This window comes from Salvelinus alpinus, chromosome 5 (assembly GCF_045679555.1).
Source record: "Salvelinus alpinus chromosome 5, SLU_Salpinus.1, whole genome shotgun sequence".
NCBI lineage: Eukaryota > Metazoa > Chordata > Actinopteri > Salmoniformes > Salmonidae > Salvelinus > Salvelinus alpinus.
In genome coordinates, this window is record NC_092090.1 from 38,751,750 (window position 1) to 38,772,594 (window position 20,845).

At 43.0% G+C, this 20,845-nt stretch overlaps 1 protein-coding gene across 1 annotated transcript in view; it reads left to right on the plus strand.

Moving 5' to 3' along the window:
• Nucleotides 1-1,924: 1,924 nt before the first annotated feature.
• LOC139576072 (protogenin A-like) overlaps nucleotides 1,925-20,845 on the plus strand; it is a 41,556-nt gene continuing 22,635 nt past the window's right edge. Inside the window, exons 1-3 of the mRNA XM_071401721.1 lie at nucleotides 1,925-2,113; nucleotides 3,958-4,260; nucleotides 20,564-20,708. Coding sequence (XP_071257822.1) covers nucleotides 2,047-2,113; nucleotides 3,958-4,260; nucleotides 20,564-20,708 — 515 coding nt within the window. The 5' untranslated portion in view covers nucleotides 1,925-2,046. The remainder of the gene's footprint in view (nucleotides 2,114-3,957; nucleotides 4,261-20,563; nucleotides 20,709-20,845) is intronic.

Below are 20,845 nucleotides of genomic sequence, written 5' to 3' on the forward strand. Positions count from 1 at the left end.
GGAGTGGTCTAGGTACGTCCCATGGGCGGAGTTGGCCCAAAACTCACTCTGTCACTCCTCGACAAACCTATCTCTGTTCCAGTGTGTGTTGGGCTACCAGCCGGTCCTGGCACCTTGGCATCCGAGTCAGACCGAGGCTCCTGCGGTGGAGGAGTGGGTGCAGCGCTCCAAGGAGACCTGGAGGGCCGTCCAGGAATCCCTCAAACAAGCCAGTGGACGGCAGAAGAGGAGTGCTGGCCGCCACCGCAGTGAGGCCCTGTGTTTGTACCGGGGGACAGGGTCTGGCTCTCGACCCGAAACCTACCCCTCCGCTTGCCCTGCCGGAAGCTGGGGCCGCAGTGTGTGGGGCCCTTCAAAGTCCTGAGGAGGATAAACGAGGTGTGTTATCGATTACAACTCCCTTCCTATTATCGTATTAACCCCTCATTTCATGTGTCTCTCCTCAGGCCGGTGGTAGCTGGTCCCCTGCAGGACGGTGAGGTGCCGGAGGTCCCTCCTCCCCCTCTGGACATCGAGGGGTCCCCGGTGTACACGATACGGGCCATTCTGGACTCGAGACGCCGGGTGAGGGGCCTGCAGTACCTCGTGGACTGGGAGGGGTACGGTCCAGAGAAGAGGCGCTGGGGGACATCTTGGATCCGTCAATGTTGAGGGATTTCCATCGCCTCCATCCGGATCACCCTGCGCCTCGCCCTCCGGGTCGCCCTCGAGGCCGGTGTCGGCGCACTGCGGGAGCCGCGCGTCGGGGGGGGGGGGGGGGGGGTACTGTCACAATTCCCACCGAAGGTGGCTCCCCTTCCTGTTCGGGTGGCACTCGGCGGTCATCGTCACCGGCCTATTAGCTGCCACTGATCTTTTTTTCCCCCCCTTGTCTGTTTATTAGTTGCACCTGTGTTTAGTTAGGTTAATTGGTTGGGCTTTATTTTGTGCGGGATTATTTTCAGTATACGTTTGTACTCGACTGTAAGTCACGGTTGTTTGTGTATGGTGTTTTTTGCTGAACTGTTTAGTTCCCCCTGTTTGGGGCATTTGTTTGAGTTGGCGTCATTTTCACCGGTGTGGTGTAATAAAAGTATCGCTACCCTGAACTCGCTGCTTGCTGCGCCTGACTTCTTCCTCCACTACACCCCGGACGTTACAATACCTGAGTAAATCTGAACCTGAATACCTGAGTAAATCTGAATGGACTTTTGAACAGAAAATTGTTGGGATAACCTAATATGAATAAACACACGCACACACACATAAACATTAGACCCAGAATATAACACATTGCCCTGGTTCTTTTTACAGACAGCATGATAAATTATTTATTGCATATCCAAACTATCCACATTAACTACAACTCCAAAGCCATTTCCACACAAACACACCTTTACTGAGGAACTGATGCTTGCTTACCAGGAATTAAATTCTGAATAAGCAATAGACCATAGTCACACCTTGCACATTAACAACTGTGGGTTTCATGGTGGGTTTCCTCCAGTCATCATTCAGCATAATGCTCCCCAGATCTATGAGGGCATGTGGATCATATTCTCTCAATGATACTCAATCATGTTCCATGGTTGAAACTCTATAGCCTTGTTTATTTAGGTATGTCTATGTCCAGGTGAATTATCATTCTAATTCCCAAGCCTCTTAGTTATCATTGAATTATCATTGATCCTGATGAGTCATCAAAGTAAAGGTCTGCTCCATGTTTTCAAAAGGCATAAGGGAAATTAACAAACCATATGCATTAATCACACAGATGTGTTGTATGCATTAACTTTCGTGTATTAACTTTACAGTAACACCTGATCAAAGTATACCTGCTATGGCACTCATTAAAAAAAATAAGTGATCAAGATGTTGGCCTGTGCATCTCCCCCATGAATTACTCAACCGTAGAACGCAGCACTGGGTGGGGTGATGTCCATCTGCTCCGAGGAAAAAGTATTCCCTGCTGCGATCAGGAGCGCAGTCACTTTCCTCTTGGATTAGCACGTAGTTCGACTGGAGGTAGTGGCTGAGAGAGTTAGTATGCGAGAACAATTTGAATAAATGGAGTCTTTTAAAAGGAAATTATATCAGCGCTTCCTGTTTTTTGCGTTTTTTCTTCCAATCTCAGGTAAGACAGTTAATATTGTGTTTGAGTTTATGTCAAATTGAAATTATAGTGACGGATTTAGTGGTGGTAAAATGCCGAACTGGACATTGGAAGTGTGTCCATTCTCATAACGTTACTCCTATCCTAATAGGGGTTGCTATTTACACTGATAAAGAAGAAGTTAGTTGAAGTTAGTTCTGTACTAACGAATATTCAACATTGAAGAGTTTAGCCTTAGTTGCGATTTCTATAGATGAATGGACGCACTGCCACTGCCCGGAGTTTAGGGGGCAATGAAATGGCCACGCTGACCACTGACTGCTTCGACTATTGCCCTATGTAGGCTATACATTTAGATAAACACAGACCCTATACACGTTTATGCTTGGTTTTTGCTTGTGTCTCGAGTTACACGATAACCCGGGTTTCTGCATAAAATTGTATACGTGCAGCACAACACAGCAATTAGATACACGTGGATTGTGCAATATTACCAGCCCTGGTTTGAGATATTGATAAACGCAAAAAAACATTTAGGTTAGCTATTCCTAACTCATGTTATGTTCATTCAGTACATACAAATGAATTATTATATCAATAGAAAAACTGGCTACTGATTTTCTCTCCATAAATAATCCACTTTGACGTTTGATACAGTCAATTAAAATAGGCAATTAATATAATGTTGTCTAAATTGCTGTGGGAAGTAGCTGCTCCGAACATGGTGATCAGCTCAATGTTTAAAATGTATACATATATATTGAAATTGATATCCAACAATTTAATTAGTGAATGGTGTTGGATTTTTTCTTCTTCTAGTAGCCTACATCAAACCTTTTTGACAGCTTGTATTTTCCCCCTTAAGCAAATGTGTAGGCCAATTTGATTATCAAAGTGCATGTGGTATTTCTGAAATATATATAGTAGGTTATACTGGCCTATCATTTAAATAGGACATGCTTTCATCTATTCATTTACCTAATCTCCGGTGTTGTACCATAGAGACATGGGATGGGGTCCCACAGCTCAGATGGAACTTGGTCAAATCAAGTATAGTGTTTGTTTATTAGAGAATATGTGTTATAGAAAGTATTCAAGTGTTATAAAGTGTTATGTGAAGTCTTATACTGTTGAACATGCCTCAAAACATGTTGCCTGGGTTTATTTAGCACTAGTGAATTCTGATAAACCAAAGGTAGGCTACAAGGTTTGCAGTCTAAAGTGTTAAATTAAATGGTTGTAAGCTATTTGCATACAAAAGGCATGTAAAAATATTGTGTAAAGGTAGTGTGAATCCCATAGTTATCTCAGAACGGTTCACAATAAATTAGGAATTGTTTAACATTAAACTATTAGTAGCCAACAGAGCAATTAACATTTCCATTAGGACGTTAGATGGTTGAAGCCATCACATTTGATTTGGAAAATTATAAAGGCTTTTGCTTCCTGCCTGGATTGTTACTTTATTACAGCTGGCAGTCTTATCATTGAAAGGGGAGCTACTTATGAATTTAATGCTGGGGAGTGCAATAAAACATTTGTGACTGAATGGAGCCATGAAATCAGTGACTTCACAGCTTTATGAGACATGAGGAATAGGATTCAATTGGAGCAGCAAGAAATGAAATAGGAGTGCTGTACCTCAGTACACCGAGACCTGCTTGCTGTTGGATGCGCTCCAAGCCCTTGCCTGTATGCACTATGATGTTAACATGCTTTCAAGTGTAGATCCTACCAATGCAATATGCCTGTGGACAAAGTAGAATAGTTGTAGGTCCTGGCCTAGAATTGTCGCTAATTTCATCACATTGCGTCTTCTCCCACTCCAGCCAGGCACTGACTCTGTTCTCTTCTCTTCCCCACAGGTGTTTTGTGTTTTAGTGAGTTATTTTTTATCAAAGAGCCCCACGATGTTACTGTCATGCGGAAGGATGCCGTTATATTGGACTGTCAGGCGCACGGAGAGTCGCCTATTGCCATCAGGTGGCTTAAAAATGGAGTAAAAGTTGCAGAGAATGACCGCGTCTACATTCTCTCCAACGGCTCCCTTTCTATTCCGGAGGTGGAGAGCAGGAGAGGAGACAAATCAGATGAAGGGTTTTACCAGTGCCTCGCTCAGAACAAGTATGGAGCCATCCTGAGCCAGAAAGTCTGTCTTACAATTGCAAGTAAGTATCATACTGGAGATGTGTATAAGCATCACATGGAAAAATGGAGAGGTTATGCAGGGCCTCCAACCTTTGGGCCACAGAAGATGTACATAATTGGTCATGTTTGTGCCTGGTCATGGGGAACTTCATAAACACAGTAGAAAAGTAGACAACAGTTTACATTGGATGTACATTGTACACTTACTTACTTATGATACGTAACATAAACCGTCCACATTCTCTTTCGATTCTCTTAGTTACAGTGTAGTTACATATAATTACCATTTCATGTAACTGCATAGGATCTGTGTGACTTATTTTAATGTGTTTAATACTTTGAAAGGTTAACCAAGCCTTACTCTGAGGATGTTATGTCATAGCATGTCATAATAACATTTACTTGATGAACAAAGGAAGTCATGAGTCACAATTGTGTTTTCATCTTGAAAGCATGGTAATGATATCCACTTTAGAGGTGAGCTTAGTACAAGCCCTGCACTATTAGCACAAGTTCTTAACTTCTTAGCAGGTATACAACTGAACAAAAGGTTTCATCTACACTCTTAGAAAAAAGGGTTCCAAAAGGGTTCTTCTGCTGTGCCCAACCTTTTGGGTTCCACGTAGAACCCTCTGTGGAAAGAGTTATACATGGAATCCAAAAGGATCTACCTGGAAACAAAAAAGATTCTTCAAAGGGTTCTCCTATGGGGACAGCCGAATAACCCTTTTAGGTTCTAGATAGCACCTTATTTTCTAAGAGTGTAGAGCAACAATCCTCTGTGTTGAAATGATGATTTAACAGAGTGAGAGATCTTGCTTGTAGTTATCTGCTAAAATGTTTCAAGCTGACATAGTCATTGGGGAGTAGATGGAGACTTTACACTCTTAACAGGCATAAAATAGGCATTTCCCAGCTCTGAAACAGAGGAAAAAGTGGTCTTTCTCTCATCACCAGCAGGGTGCTATCATTTTCTATGTAGTCTGGTGCGTCTAATCTCTAATCTCTCTGCGTTTTGGGCATTCCAGTTATCTAATCCACCTAATAGCTGAGGAAAGGAAGGCATTGGAGGCTTCAGTGGTGGCATTGGGGGAAGGGGGGTTACAGCCTTCAAAGTTCGAGGCCTTAAGCCAAAAAGATACTCTGAGTAGAGGAGAATATGTCCATTGGTGTGCAAATGAGGGAGCTGCAGGTTTGAAAGGTTAGGAGCTGTCCAGGATGCCGGTTACACCAGTGCTAAAGAGCAGATGACCCCTATTCACTGGACTGGGCTTTCATGTTGTTGCTCCATGATCACTGGGAATTGTTCTTTTGGAATGCTTTTTTTCTCTCCCAGTAGCACGTATATGAGCCTGCTGCCTATTCTTTTAAAGGGCCAGTGGAGCAGCTTTAGCCAGAGCTGCTCTTTAGGGACCCTGTTCCCTGGTGTCACCACCCCCCAGGCCATGTTTCTTGCTCTCCTTCTTTTGCACCAAATAATTAGCCTTTTTTTCCCTCCCTTGCATTCCCTTTCACAGGGAGACCTGAGCTTTTACGTGGCATTTAAGACATGCACCCGTCCAAGAATATTGTGATGGTTACTAATTCTAATTGTATATGGAAAAGTTAAGTCCTGATCCATGTAAAATTGGGCAGGATTGTTGTGAAATTATTTAGTTGTTAAAATGATTTACCGCTGTGAGGTCATGGTTCCTGAAGAGCCTACTGGTTGGAAAACTATTCTTTAGGAGCACATCTCCTGTCTGATATGATCCTGACCATCCACTGACAAGTAGATGTTGAGAGACAGGAATGTGTCAGTCCTGGTTCAGTTCCCTAAGCTGAATTCTACTGAAGACCTCTAAAACAAACAGACACCATTGATAAAATGTTTGCTTTCCAGATAGGCCTAGATTTATATGGAAAAGAGAAAAAGTTACTATTTTTGTATTTTTGGGCCTTTACAAGCACTTTTGAAATTACTCTCAGGGTAATCGCTCATGGACAGATCTACGTAAACATAACCGGTACCATCGCATCTGTTGGGAAGTAATGGGAATTGTTGGATAATGAGCAGCAGTAGTTACAGTGTTTGGGTTTTTCGCCACTGCTTATTTGGACAAATCACGATTTTGCAAGTGTAAGCATCTTTCGTATTCCGGAAGGGGAGGGGACATTTGGCCCATAACTTGCGAAGAGAGAGGGTGAAGCTCCTCGTTCCGGTTCCGCTCCTCGTTCTAGCATCTCTTAAATCCCTTCTCTTAACATGTATGGACCCAAAACTTAATCGAGCACCTGACCAATTACGCAAGACTTTTGTTCTGGGTTAATCGAGATTACTATCAGGACAATTGAATGCAATACAACCTCAATCTTTTTTTGTTTTGGAAGATGCCACACAAACTTGTAGATGCTACACCAATAAAATACAGAGTTAATGAGTCTTGATTTGCAGGAGGTACATGAAAACAGTGACTGCCTTAAAGCCACTAAAACGACTCTGACCCTCTCACATGCTATACAGCGAGTTTCAGTCCGCTATTACAGTGGCCTGTGTCCTTACCGTGATTTTTACAGGACGCTATGTGTTTGTAGTTTTATTAATTGAGAGGGTTTGTGCTTTTATATTATGAACTTAAGAGGTGATAAAGGCTGCCAGTGGAGTTTATAGGCTTGTTTTAAAGGGACACTTAGACCTGCTTGACGGTCTATCTGGAAGCTCATAAAATTTGCACGTACCTGAGAAATGCTCAGTGGTAGAAAACAAAGGTGGCAGTGGGGGTTGTCGAGAATCACACACACACACATACAGTACACACACACACAATTTTGAATTTGCCGTTCACTCATACCACAGCCTTTCCTTGAGTGTCTAAATGGCCAAACTTTATTGCATGGCCAGCCAGTGAGGCAGAGGCAAGTGGTCTCCTCACTATGGTTTTCTGCTCTGCTACTCTGAAGAATTAATGAAAAGCTTTTCACTCTGGCCTTCTTTGTCCACCTTGCCCCAAACTGCCCCCTGACTAAAATGAGTTATTTGGGGGCATTTGTTTGTCCAGAGATCAATGGTTAGGACAGCTGGGCCTATTCACTGCTGAAAGGGTAATTATGACAATGGCACTGCAGAGTTTGATTAAACTTTTTACATTTAGATTTTGTTTTTTAAAATCAAATTTGATTATCCTAACTTCAATTATGCTTTTTCAATCAACTCTTTTTAAGTTTGAGAAAGTTACTATTTGTTTTGTATCCTTAGGTCTTAAGGTCTTAAGACGCTTTTTATTGATGTTACTGTGCCCTAGGTGTCGTTTATGACGCCCCTGTTTGCATTGAAAAAACACTCCTCATTGAATGCTGTGAAAAGATTTCAGAGTGAGCGTTACTGTGGCTCTGAGCTTTTCATGTGTTTGCATCCTTCACCAGGAAGATTGTTTGTGGAACATGTGGGGACCTTTTGTGCCTTCTGCCCAGCCTTAATAGATCACTATCAGTCATGCTGCCAAGTCTTTTCTGACTCTGGCCTTTAGAAAGACTGTGGCATTATTTAACAAAAAATAACACCAAATTCGGTTCATTGTTTTTTTTGTTTTTTTATTTCACCTTTATTTAACCAGGTAGGCCAGTTGAGAACAAGTTCTCATTTACAACTGCGACCTGGCCAAGATAAAGCAAAGCAGTGCGACAAAAACAACAACACAGAATTACACATAAACAAACGTACAGTCAATAACACAAAAGAAAAGAAAAATGGAAAAATCTATGTACAGTGTGTGCAAATGTAGAAGAGTAGGGAGGTAAGGCAATAAATAGGCCCTAGAGTTGAAAATAATTACAATTTAGCATTAATAATGGAGTGATAGATGTGCAGATGATGATGTGCAAGTAGAGATACTGTGGCGCAGAAGAGCAAGAGGGTAAGTAATAATATGGGGATGAGGTAGTCAGGTGTGCTATTTACAGATTGGTTATGTACAGGTACAGTGATCGGTAAGCTGCTCTGACAGCTGATGCTTAAAGTTAGAGAGGGAGATATAAGACCCCAGCTTCAGAGATTTTTGCAATTCGTTCCAGTCATTGGCAGCAGAGAACTGGAAGGAAAGGTGGCCAAAGGAAGTGTTGGCTTTGGGGATGACCAGTGCAATATACCTGCTGGAGTGCGTGCTACAGGTGGGTGTTGCTATGGTGACCAGTGAGCTGAGATAAGGCGGGGCTTACCCTAGCAAAGACTTATAGATGACCTGGAGCCAGTGGGTTTGGCGACGGATATGTAGTGATGGCCAGCCAACGAGAGCATACAGGTCACAGTGGTGGGTAGTATATGGGGCTTTGGTGATAAAACGAATGACACTGTGATAGACTACATCCAGTTTGCTGAGTAGAGTGTTGGGGGCTATTTTGTAAATTACATCGCCGAAGTCAAGGATCGGTAGGATAGTCAGTTTTACGAGGGTATGTTTGGCGGCATGAGTGAAGGAGGCTTTGTTGCAAAATAGGAAGCCGATTCTACATTTAATTTTGGATTGGAGATGCTTAATGTGAGTCTGGAAGGAGAGTTTACAGTCTAACCAGACACCTAGGTATTTGTAGTTGTCCACATATTCTAGGTCAGAACCGTCCAGAGTAGTGATGCTAGTCGGGCGGGAGGGTGCGGGCAGCAATCGGTTGAAGAGCATGAACTTAGTTTTGCTAGCATTTAAAAGTAGTTGGAGGCCACGGAAGAAGTGTTATATGGCATTGAAGCTCGTTTGGAGGTTTGTTAACACAGTGTCCAAAGAAGGGCCAGATGTATACAGAATGGTGTCATCTGAGTAGAGGTGAATCAGAGAATCAACAGCAGCAAGAGCGACATCATTGATATATACAGAGAAAAGAGTCGGCCCGAGAATTGAACCCTGTGGCTCCCCCATAGAGACTGTCAGAGGTCCGGACAACAGGCCCTCCGATTTGACACACTGAACTCTATCTGAGAAGTAGTTGGTGAACCAGGCGAGGCAGTCATTTGAGAAGCCAAGGCTATTAAGTCTGCCGATAAGAATGCAGTGATTGACAGAGTCGAAAGCCTTGGCCATGTCGATGAAGACGGCTGCACAGTACTGTCTTTTATCGATGGCGGTTATGATATCGGTTAAGACCTTGAGCGTGGCTGAGGTGCACCCATGACCAGCTTGGAAACCAGATTGCATATTGGAGAAGGTACGGTGGTATTCTAAATGGTCGGTGATCTGTTTATTAACAGATCTTCTACACCTGCATTGCTTGCTGTTTGGGGTTTTAGGCTGGGTTTCTGTACAGCACTTTGAGATATCAGCTGATGTAAGAAGGGCTATATAAATAAATATGATTTGATTTGATATTAACTTGGCTTTCGAAAATTTTCAGAAAGGCTTTTACGTTATAAAGATTTTAGAATGATTTTTTTTGAAGATTTTAAAAAGGTTTTATGTTATAAATGTGGGAAAACCATACCTAACATCATCTTAGGCTAGTTCTGTTTTCAGATCTGGTTCTACTCTTTGAAAATCCCTTTGTCCTCGGAGCAGATGCTCCCACTTCGAAGCCGGGCTTCCTTTTTTTACCTGGTATTTTTCTGAACAAGTAAATGTTACAGTGTTGAGTCAGAGATAATGATTTAAGTCGACCATTACAGGCAGGAAATGGATGGTTTGAGAAACGTTAAATGTCAGTTGCCCTGAGGGAAACGATGAGAGGGGATTGTGTCTTGATGAACGGCCATGTGACTTAGTAGCTAACCACGTGAGTGCTGTCAATAGGCCTCCTCAGATTGATGGGGTTCTCCGTAGAGACAGTCTCATGTGTATGATCCCTCCAGGCATCCTAAACCATGTTTCCAGAGGTTCACAGGGCAATACACAGACATTGTAAAACCATATCCATGTCTTTACCCATATCCTTATCCATCGGTTCCGATGCAAGGTCTTACTGTGAGTGTGCTGGGATGTTTTTAGTTGATTCGAGAATTAGCTCCCAGTTGGGTTTTTTCGAGGTTACAAAACCAGTGTAGAGAATATATCTCGCTCATTGATGTCATAAGAGAGAATAGATAGGAGGCATAAAATATATAACGAATCACACACACATCCCTGATGAAAAAAAATAGCATAGACCAGCATAGGTTGGTTCAGCACAGGTGCTCGTTTTGTTGTGTTTTCGTGGTGCCTTCGCTGTGTTTTTGTGGTGACCAGCCTTCACTATGTTTTTGCTGGTGACCTGCATAAGCTGGTCACCAGCAGAACCAGCATCAAGTCACATCATGCTGGCTTGCAAAGTGATGTTTCATTCCTAACAGAATCCAGCCAGAGTGGGGGTATCCAACAATTGGACGTTTTTTCCCCCCACAATATGCATTCAGAATGACTGCCAAGGTTAGGAAGAAGAAGAAGAAATGAGACTACTCCAATAATAAACTGGAACAACCATTTCAGTAATGGGTGCAATAAATCCAACTAACAGATTGGATTAGTTTTGAAAAATGTATGTTATTTACCTTTGTGTAGCATAAGATTAATTAATCAATCAATGTACATGCAAAAAACACAACAAACAATTCTAAAAATCAACTGCAATAGCGCATGCTGGGAAATATGATAATGATGAGCGTGGTCAGACCAGCTTGACCAGCTAAAACCAGCTTGGTCACCAATATACTACACCAACATAAGCTGTTATAAGTCCAAAACACAGTGAAGGCTGGTCACTAGTGTCCAAAATACCTCGAAGGCTGATCACCAGCAAAACTTGCTAGACCATGCTGGCCAACCAGCATAGCCAGCTAGACCATGCTGGCCAACCAGCATAACCAGCTATAACATGCTGGTCAAACCAGCTTGACCAACATCTGTACAAGTTTAAAAAAACGGAGTACATGGTTGTAAGGATTCCTAATGCTGAACAGTTTACTAACTTCATATTGTTGTCCACAATAAAGCACCCAAATGACTATTCCACAGCAGACTTTGTGACTCCAACAAAATGGTTGTTTGACCCCACCAGCTCTCTCCGTGTGTGACCACAGCCCCAGTGTTTATTTTGGTTGCTAAGGAATGTATTAGACCTGCAAAGGCTCTGCAGCATTAGGACCACAATAAAGGAAAAGCAGACCTAAAGGCACAGTAATGGATTGAAGTGAATGTTTGAAATAACTATTTAAGAGAAATAAGTCTCTGAGCCTGGCTTCTTTTCTCCCTCATCAGCATCTGGAATGGTTTCCATGGTTTCCTTGGACTGAAGTTCCAGAGGTCCAAGGTTTCTTTAGATTACCCAATAGATGTTAGGTACTTAGAGTACTCACAATTTAAATCCTCCCTGCAATAATGCTAGACATTCCTTCTCATTTATCAATTACTTCAACAGTCCCCTATCAGTGCCCACTCAATCTACAGGTATGTCTACCCCAAAAATTTGTTATGTTTTCAAGATTTATTCCATTGGCATCATCTCCTATTGGATTTTGAGCACAAAACCTTATTTTGTGGTGACTTGTTTTCATTTTAGAGAAACAAAGCATGACACAATAATTGATTCAGAGGTGTTGGGTTAAATGCGGAAGACACATTTCAGTTGAATGCATTCTGTTGTACAACTGACTAGGTATCCCCCTTTCCCCTTTCCCCTTAATTAAGTAGAAGACTGTACTGATTTGAAAATTAACTGTTTAAAACCAGCACTCTGATGAAGAGATTAGACACAATGAAAGCACTGTCTCTGGTGGGTGAAGGGCTGATGTTGAATGATTGAAGAACTTTGACACCAGATAAGAGATGGGAGGAGGGGCCAAGTGTCCCTCTCTTAACCCCACTCCCCCACTGGCCAGAGGACTGAGAGGTCACAGTGCTCATGGGATATGTGCTTTGTTTGGCCCGGGCCAATGACCATTGGGCTGTTCTTACCTCCAGTAGCCTGCTTCCCAGCCCAGCCCAGCCCAGCTCGCCCGGCCAATAATTGATTTGTGGGGCTTTTCAGCATTGCATTCTTCCCCTCAGTTGCCAGGCTGAGCATTCTTTTTCAGGAACCCTTATTATTTATTAAAGGGGGAAAAGACAAAGGTGGTGTGGGGTCTTTGCACATTATGAAGGAACTCATCACTCAAGAGTTTCTTGGGTTCTGTTCCATTGGAGGCATTCAATTTGAAACTCATTAAATAGCCTCCTTTAAAGCAACACAAGGAAACAAAGCAAAGGATCGATTGGTCAACAAGCTCCTTTTGTTTCCACTCAGAGTTAAGGTTAGGAGCTATTCTTGTTACATAGTGTGGAATACCTAGAACTCATTCCGATGTGTGACGCATTCCAATGTACAGACAAAGACCCAAGCACTACGTGACTCAGTCCCTCTTGAAAGAAAGAGAGAGACCTGGGTGTTCCACTTATCTTAATGGATAGTTTCTGGTATTTTCTGGGATTCTCAGTTCTTTGCCACCTTTTGACCTTTCATAAAATGTGAGCTGCAAGCCAAGGCAGTGTCCATTTACATGAAACCTCAACAGTTTAATATTTACTGCTTGCTTGCTAAACTGTTTCCTCTCAATCCAAGCATTAGGCCATTCATGTGTCATTTGCATATGAAGTCAGGAAAGGAGCGTTCCTCCCCACCCACTCACCCTCCCGTACTGAACCCTTCCCTGCCCAGCTCTGTCCACAGCCCACAACACAGATCTGCTGTCCCTCATTTCAATGAATTGCACAAATCAATATCACCATGTCAAACATTTGTTAGATCATAGTAATTATCACTGAAAAAATGTTTCTAGAAATTGGTTGAAATCAAAACCAAATGCTTAACAGCTTTAGTTGTGTTGACTCTCTCTGACAGGTCTGATGATGTTGAATGCTAAAGTGGTTAAATGTTCTATTGGGTTCAGTACAGAACTGTCAATATTTGGACCTTGGGATGAGGCCAAAGATTTTTGTTGAAGTCATAAATAGCTGTTCGCTTCTTCCTCTCTCTTGTAATGCTGTCCAAAGAAATCATCCTTCAGTCCTACTGTTTAACACTTACAGTAATGTTATTTGTTCTGTCACTTATGACTCATAAGGGTGGGAGGAATCAATACTCCTCTATACTTTCACTGATTATGAGTAGGGCCCAGAGGGTTTCCTGACCACATGACCTGACCAGGACCAACTCCAGTCTCTACCTAGTCATGCGTAGTGAAGCTGCAGGCCTGGCCCAGGTCATCTGCAGGAGTAGGGCCAGTGTTTCCACTCAATTGCTTTGCAGATCGCTTTTGCCAAAGCTGCCAGAGCAGATCCCCCGACCAGCCACTCTGGATCTGGCCTTAGTGCTCATCCACCTTGTTCCAATCAGGAGCGAGGAGAAGCCACACATGTAGGCAGGGCCTTGAAGTAGATAGAAAGCTCCAGTTATGTCCCCTGCTTGACCACTTACTGTGTTTGTCTACTGCTAGGAACCGAGAGGCCTGGAGGAAATTAGTGCTGCAGAGGAGACCTCAGAGCAGAGCTCAGCAGCAGCCATTGACCTGTCGACAGACGCCCTGGCTAAACTCTGAGCTCCTCTGCCCCTCAAAAAAAAAAACGTAGGAATGTTTCTGAATTACAGCTCAGAGAACAACATAGTAAACTCCTGACCACAAAGGGATGTATCTGAACGCACAGGTATACTGACTCTGCGCACTATAAACATTTGCTTTTATGGTTTGCTTTACTGTGAAGATATTCTTTGCTTTTTATTATTAGTGGATTATTCATGCTCATTGGGCATGCTCAGTGGCTGTGTTGAACATGTCCATAACAAAACCTCTCCATACAGCACGTATAGAACACATTCTTTCCACCTCATTACAAGTCTTTTTTTTACCTACATAGTAGTGAGGTAGAATTTGTGCCTGCAGTGTGATCCTTCAAGCTATAGTAATTAGAAGAGAGCATGTAACTGCTCTGAATATTGGATTACCATTTGTTAAAGAGCATGTCCTCGGGTGGGGTGGGATGGGGAGATTTGGGTTGATAGAGCACCCCTGTACTGTGGAGGGACCAGGGGGAAGGGGGACAGAGCTGGCCCCTGAAGTTTCTAAGGGAACCTTTGTCCGGGCTTGACCTGTCCACTGACCTGCTGTTTACTGAGCTTCTGGCTTCAGCAGGCCTCTCGAAAACAAAGAGATCGGCCAGCTGGGAGGCAGGGCACGGAATAATTCTATAGTTTAGTTCGGACATTGGTGAATGTGTTTTCAGTGGTCACTCACTGATCTTTTTTGTTGCTGTCAAACCTGTTTCTGTTTCTTAGGATAAGGGTGCAAAGTCTGCATGCTGCAAAACCTTAGAGGAGGTTTAAATGGTCATTACTAATAATGGAATACCCATCATTATGTTTTGTGTTAGAGATTTGATTTATTGTGAATCCCCACTTTGTTCATGATCAATAGCAACAGATTTTTTTTGCAACTCAGCACCATCATCTTCACAGTAAAGCAAACCAACATCTCCCATCTACACAGTGACTAAATGAAGAAAAGCATTATGCAAAGCGTTGTTCTACTGTGCCAGTATGGAATGGCAGTGGACAGGGTTTAAGAGAAAGAGCATGTTAGCGGGGGCATTTCGTATCTGTAGGAAGGAAGAGTACCCTCCCAGTTTTAGGAGGCTCTGAGTGATTGATTGGCAGTTTGCAGAGAGCCAGCAGGAGAACGTTAGGCCACCCCAGCAGTGCTGGACAGGATTTGTGGAGGTTGGAGGTCAGAGGTGGGGTCACTGCAAGGGGCAGATGGCCAGATCCTCTTTTTGTGCCGCTTGGCGCAGGCATTCACCCCATCATTAGAAACAAGCTGGACAAAACATCCGGGTAAACAATAAATTATTTTACAATTTAGCTAGGTGGGTTTGGTAGTTATATATTCTCCATGTGGTTGAATGAAATCATTAAGTAACATAAACACATTGTGAAAGGTGGAGAATAGTCAAGTCACCTTTTCATTTATGGAGGCATTTCTCAATAACTAGACACCCAAAGCTCCAGGGGGGAGGTGCATATGATGAGCATTTGCTGGCAATGCAGAGCACGTATTTTATTCTTAATGTGTTTCAAAAGTCATCTGTAAGGTGACTGGAAGAAGGAAGAAGTAAATGGTAAATGGGCACACAGAGATAGTTGAAGGTATAATCTTGTCATTGTAGTGTGAGCCTCAGCTCATCTGCTTTAATATTTCATTTAGGAGCATTAGGTGCCGCCTCTGGCGAACATCATCACTCAAAGGAGATGGTCAATCGCATATTTTGAGCAGCCATGGCAGTGACCACAGCTCGACAAACCCTAGCAGAATAGATTTTAGACTGAGGCTTAGTAGTTAATCAATAATCAATAAGGATCTCTCTGTTTGTCAATCCAGCATTTTTTGTGTCTGGGAAGCTCATCCTCTCATGCCCCCAGGCCCCGGGCTACTGGGATGGATGCCTCCATGTTGCATTGCTGCTGTTGTGCAACACTTAGGAATGTGTTTGATGTTGATTAGAGGTTCCACATTTTATTCCTCCATGGGAGCGTGTTGCTGAGGGATGGGCCCCTGTATCCGTTCAATGATGGTCCCAATCCAATGCCTGCCTGCACTTATCTCCACAGCAAATATTCCTCTGCAGAGGGCTGCACTGGGCCTGATGCACAAGAGGCCTTACAGCTCAGAACTAATTCAATTAAAAATGCCCAAAGCAAAGTGGCCAGGGGCTCAGTGAAAGGATCAGTCTCCTTGTCTTCAAAATAACTATACACAAAGAAATGGGCCTCTACAGCAACTGGTGGGACACAACCCATTAGAGAAGTTGGCATTCCATTTGAAAGTCCACAATCTAATACTAGAAGTAAAGCGCTCTGCAAATGAAAGTTCAAGGCAAAGTGGCGCAGCTCTGTAAAACTGGTCAGGGTAGACAATGTAGGCTATGGATCCTAAATTAATTGGGTTCATTCTGGCTTTGCTCATGAACGGTACATGCTCTGCCCGTGGCCAGTGAAAAAAACAAGGAGGTCTTTACCTTGAAATGGCAGAGGGTCAGCTGCGTTTAGGAGGGACAGAATTCCCCTTGCCGCCTTCCTGAAGACGACACAGAGTAGTTGTCAGAGTGCAGTGCGCTGATCAGGATTCACAGAGCCCAGTCTGGCAGTTAGGGCTTTCCCACTGTTCAGCACCACGACACCTGGAAACCCAGGTTACGTCCAGCTATCCATATCGGCCGTTATAGAGGCCAGGACACAACCCAGTGTGTTTATGATGGGGTGGAGTTTACCTTTAGGCAAGGTTTCTCGAGAGCAGTGCTTGAGATTTACGTTGCTTTTAAGTAGAACTCTAAGAAAGGTTTGTTAGGGATACAGCTAGAAGCGCAACTCCTGTGCTGTGTGCTGATTGTCAGTGCAATTTTATGAGTGGTAATAGTTCAATTATTCAGACTTAAGGTGCAAGAAGATGTTGATTGTGGTCCTCTCTGATGTCAGTGGCAACAGCTGTTCAATCAGAAACGATGAACCTTGCACCTAGTGAGGATTTGCCTCGCTTTAAATCTGAGCTCCTTGTAATCTTTGCACAGCTCCTCGTATGTTTTCTTCATCTGTTGGCTCTTCCCCCCTCTCTTTTCTCCCCTAGCAAGCCTGCTGTGTTTGATGTGCGTTCAGGGTTTTTTGTGTGCAGAATTTAAGGAAGAGTGGTCATTTCTGTGATAAAGTTAGTGGGGGAGCCTCCGAAGGCAAACACTGGGTACAGTATCTCATTGTTACACTGGGCTAGCGAGATAACTGAGCCTAGGGAGGGGGGAGAGAGTTGGATGGAGAGAGAGAGAGCCCAGGAGAGGTACTCTGATGCCCCTCTCCACTCCCCTCAGACTGCCTCTTCATCTGTGAGTGCTGATGGCTGCTTGCCCCTGCAGCACAAACAGCATCGGATGTGTGCAGAGGTTAAAGAGCACTACAGTCTTTTGTTAATCCATTACTTAAGTGGTGCGCATTGCATTCTGAAAACATGCAGATGTTTTGAATCTGAAGACACATGTCACGTGTATCTTTGAATTATCTGATTCCTTTTTCTCGGAGTAGTAAATGGGTGAAGAGGATTTTGTTTTGTGGTACTTGTTTTGGGTATTTCTGATGTAGTCTTCTTATATAGTCCTTCACTGATGTAGCCTAGTACGTTGGTTGCACTGGGTCACAGTTGTGCCAGGAGTGGTTTGATTTGTTTATGATAATTAAGTTGATGTTATCCAGCCCTGGGGCTTTTTGGTAAATATTTTATTTATCCCAGTAGTTCTAAAAATGTGATTTAATTGAGGCCTGTATCAAGAGCAGCACACCATAATTTATTTTAAAGTAACTGTCCAGTGTTTCCAGATTTCTATGAAATATGTGGTATTATTAATTACAATATGAGTGAAATAGTTTTCTTTCCAAAAAATTGTAATTAAGTGTGTTACAAAACAGATTTTCTGTGTTGGAATGGTGTGGGTGTGGGACACACTCTTTTCAAGCCACTTCGATACAAAGTGATTTTCGTAGCAGGTTTGGAGAGCATTTTCACTAACCCTAACCTTAACCCTTTTCCTAACCGTAACCTAAGTCTCCTAACCTGCTATGAAAAAGTCATTTCGGTATCGAAGTGGCATGAAAAGAGTGTTTCCAGTGTGGGCGTACACCAACAACAGAGTAGAGTTGACTGGTCATATCATCCTCCATGAGGAAATAGCAAGCATTTTTTAAACAGTCTGTTTGAGATACAAATTTTATGTGGGTTTTTTTAAAGTGTTTTTTCTCCAATTTATGCTTTGGCCACAAATACGAGTATAGGATCGTGAGTCAACACCATTATTTGGGTATAAGTTAACGTATTATTAACTTTTAAAAGTAATATTTTCACTGGACAGTAACTTTAACAAACTATTGACCTGAGGCGTCTTTAGTTGAAAAGGGGGATGGGAGAGCCTTAATGGCTTTTGGGTTTTTTATTGCTTAGTGACTGAAAAATGGGGGGGACATAATGTTCTAGATTATTTTGTATAACCTTTTTGAAACGATTAACATTTTATTCTAGACATTGAACTACTTGCAACATCATTCTTAACGGTGGATAAGGTTTAGGTGAAATCAGTAATGGGACACACGCTGTGTACATGAGGGTTCTCATGGAGTTTAGTTTCCATACAGCTCAGGTGGTGTCTGAACTGTATGGAATCCAAGCAGGATGTTGCCAGACCTCTCTACCAATCATCACCGTCCGGCTGCACTAATCCCCCTCTTTATCTCAGGGGGATTAAAGTATAAAATCAGTGGCAAATAATATGTTGGTAACATTTATAATGATGTATTAATTGCTATAAGCATATGAGACCTATTATATCTGTTGTCTCTCTAGGAATAGACCTAGAGGTATGCCTAATTAGGAATTAGATGCTGTGTGTCTGTGAGGACTGTGTGTCTGTGAGGGTTGGTTACATGTGATATTGTCCTTTAATGCTACTGTTAGCATAGAGCAGTCATTTTAGGTTCCCACTGACTAGCCATTCATCTGGCCTGTCAAAGGCCTCACTTTCAGTATCATCTTTCACTGAATGATCTTCCCAAACTCTGCTGCTCCATGAGGAGGAAATGAATCAATGATCTCAAACAAAATGGATCAAGCTTCCCATCCTCCTCCACATGGCCTCATAACCAGCTGTGGGCTTAATGACTCTGTGTTTAAATATAAAGAGTTTTACAGCAAGCGTATGAGGAATTTTATTGATGTGCATAGTAGAGGAGCTAATTAATAAGATGGGCCTAGCAGAGATTTCCTCTGCTCTCTGATCTCCTCAGGGTTTAATGTGCTCCAGCCAGGATGAGCTGACAGGTACCTGTAACATGCTGGTTTGTTTAGGTTAGTTAGGGCCTCGGGAACCCAGTCTGATATCCGATGTCTGGTGCTTGTATAACACCTAATTTGAGGGAGAACTGGAGCTTATGCATTTCAAAGAGAAGGTGAGAGACAGGGCAAGGTTTTGTAAGGAGAAAAAAACAACAGCTGATTTCAATAGTGGACTAACCTACATCTCAGGGCAAAGGGTCTTCCTGTGACTGTCTTGATTAGACGGCAATGCATCAACACATGAACTCTGTCTAGGCTGTAAGGAGAGGAGGTGAGGGAGAGAATTTGTCTTGGAGGGGTAAGGTTGGATGGCTTGTGGGGCTCTTCAGATCTTGCTGTCAACAGCCCTTATGATTATTCTTGGCAAATGTGCAGCATTTAGCTTGATTTGAATAGGATAGAGCTTTCTTGTTGGGACATGGCAGCTCCTTGGCAAGTAGTTTCATGGACAATTATATGAATAAAGGGGATGGCAGTTGGGGTAGTGATCATTTCGGTATAATTGTGCACATAGGTTTTCCTATTTTATATATATTTTTTAAATTACCCCTTTTTTCTCCCCAATTTCGTGGTATCCAATTGGTAGTAGTTACAGTCTTGTCTCATCGCTGCAACTCCCGTACGGACTCGGGAGAGGCGAAGGTCGAGAGCCATGCGTCCCCTGAAACACAACCCAACCTAGCCACACTGCTTCTTGACACAACGCACATCCAACCCGGAAGCCAACCGCACCAATGTGTCGGAGGAAACACTGTACACCTGGCGACCTGGTCAGCGTGCACTGCACCCGGCCCGCCACAGGAGTCACTAGTGCACGATGAGACAAGGATATCCCTGCCGGCCAAACCCTCCCTAACCCGGGCGACGCTGGGCCAATTGTGCGTCGCCCCATGGACCTCCCGGTCGCGGCAGAGTCTGGGCTCGAACCCAGAATCTCTGGTGGTACAGCTAGCACTGCGATGCAGTGCCTTAGACCACTGCGCCACCCGGTAGGCCGCGATTTTCTTATTTTCAATGAAAATTCTAAGAATGAGGTTCAGCTTCACAGCACTACAGTCTCACTATCAGGCAGATACTGAAGTGGGTTGGCCTCTGCTGGGTATGGGCTTTAGTGAGATGGTAAACTGAAAGTGAAGTAGTGTATATTTTTAAGATATGCCTGGCAGCTCAATATATTCCCTTATTTCCATAAATGTAATTGATTTCCATTTTAACTGAACAGTCCTAAGATACAGAGGCTTAGTTAGACTGATAGAAAGGCATGTAACCTTATCCACCAAGATGAGCTGCTGATCAAGAGACAATATTGGGCCATAAACATACATTTTTGTGATGATTGGTATTATAGATCCAAATGGGGGAAAATACAATACTAGAAATACAATAATAGTTATTGCTTTCTAATGGCTGCATTACTAGTTATCATCTCTTCGTACTGTACATTAGAGAATGTGTCTACTCTTGTAGTACACAGTGTCTCACCATTCCTTGTTCTGTAGGTATCTCCCCCTTTACAAATCAGCCAACATCCATTGTGGTGACAGAAGGATCAGTCGCCCGTTTCACCTGCAAAGTCACTGCAAGCCCTCCTCCCATCATCACCTGGGAGTTCAATCGGGTCATGTTACCCCTGGCAACTAAAAGGTATGCATTCTCATTATTTCATTATCATGCCATGTCATTAACTTTATCTGTAGATGGCGTTTGAGAGTATTGTAGAAGTCTATTATGATTCTAAACTGTACATGTCAGAGTGATAGAAATATCAGAGCTGTGTGCTC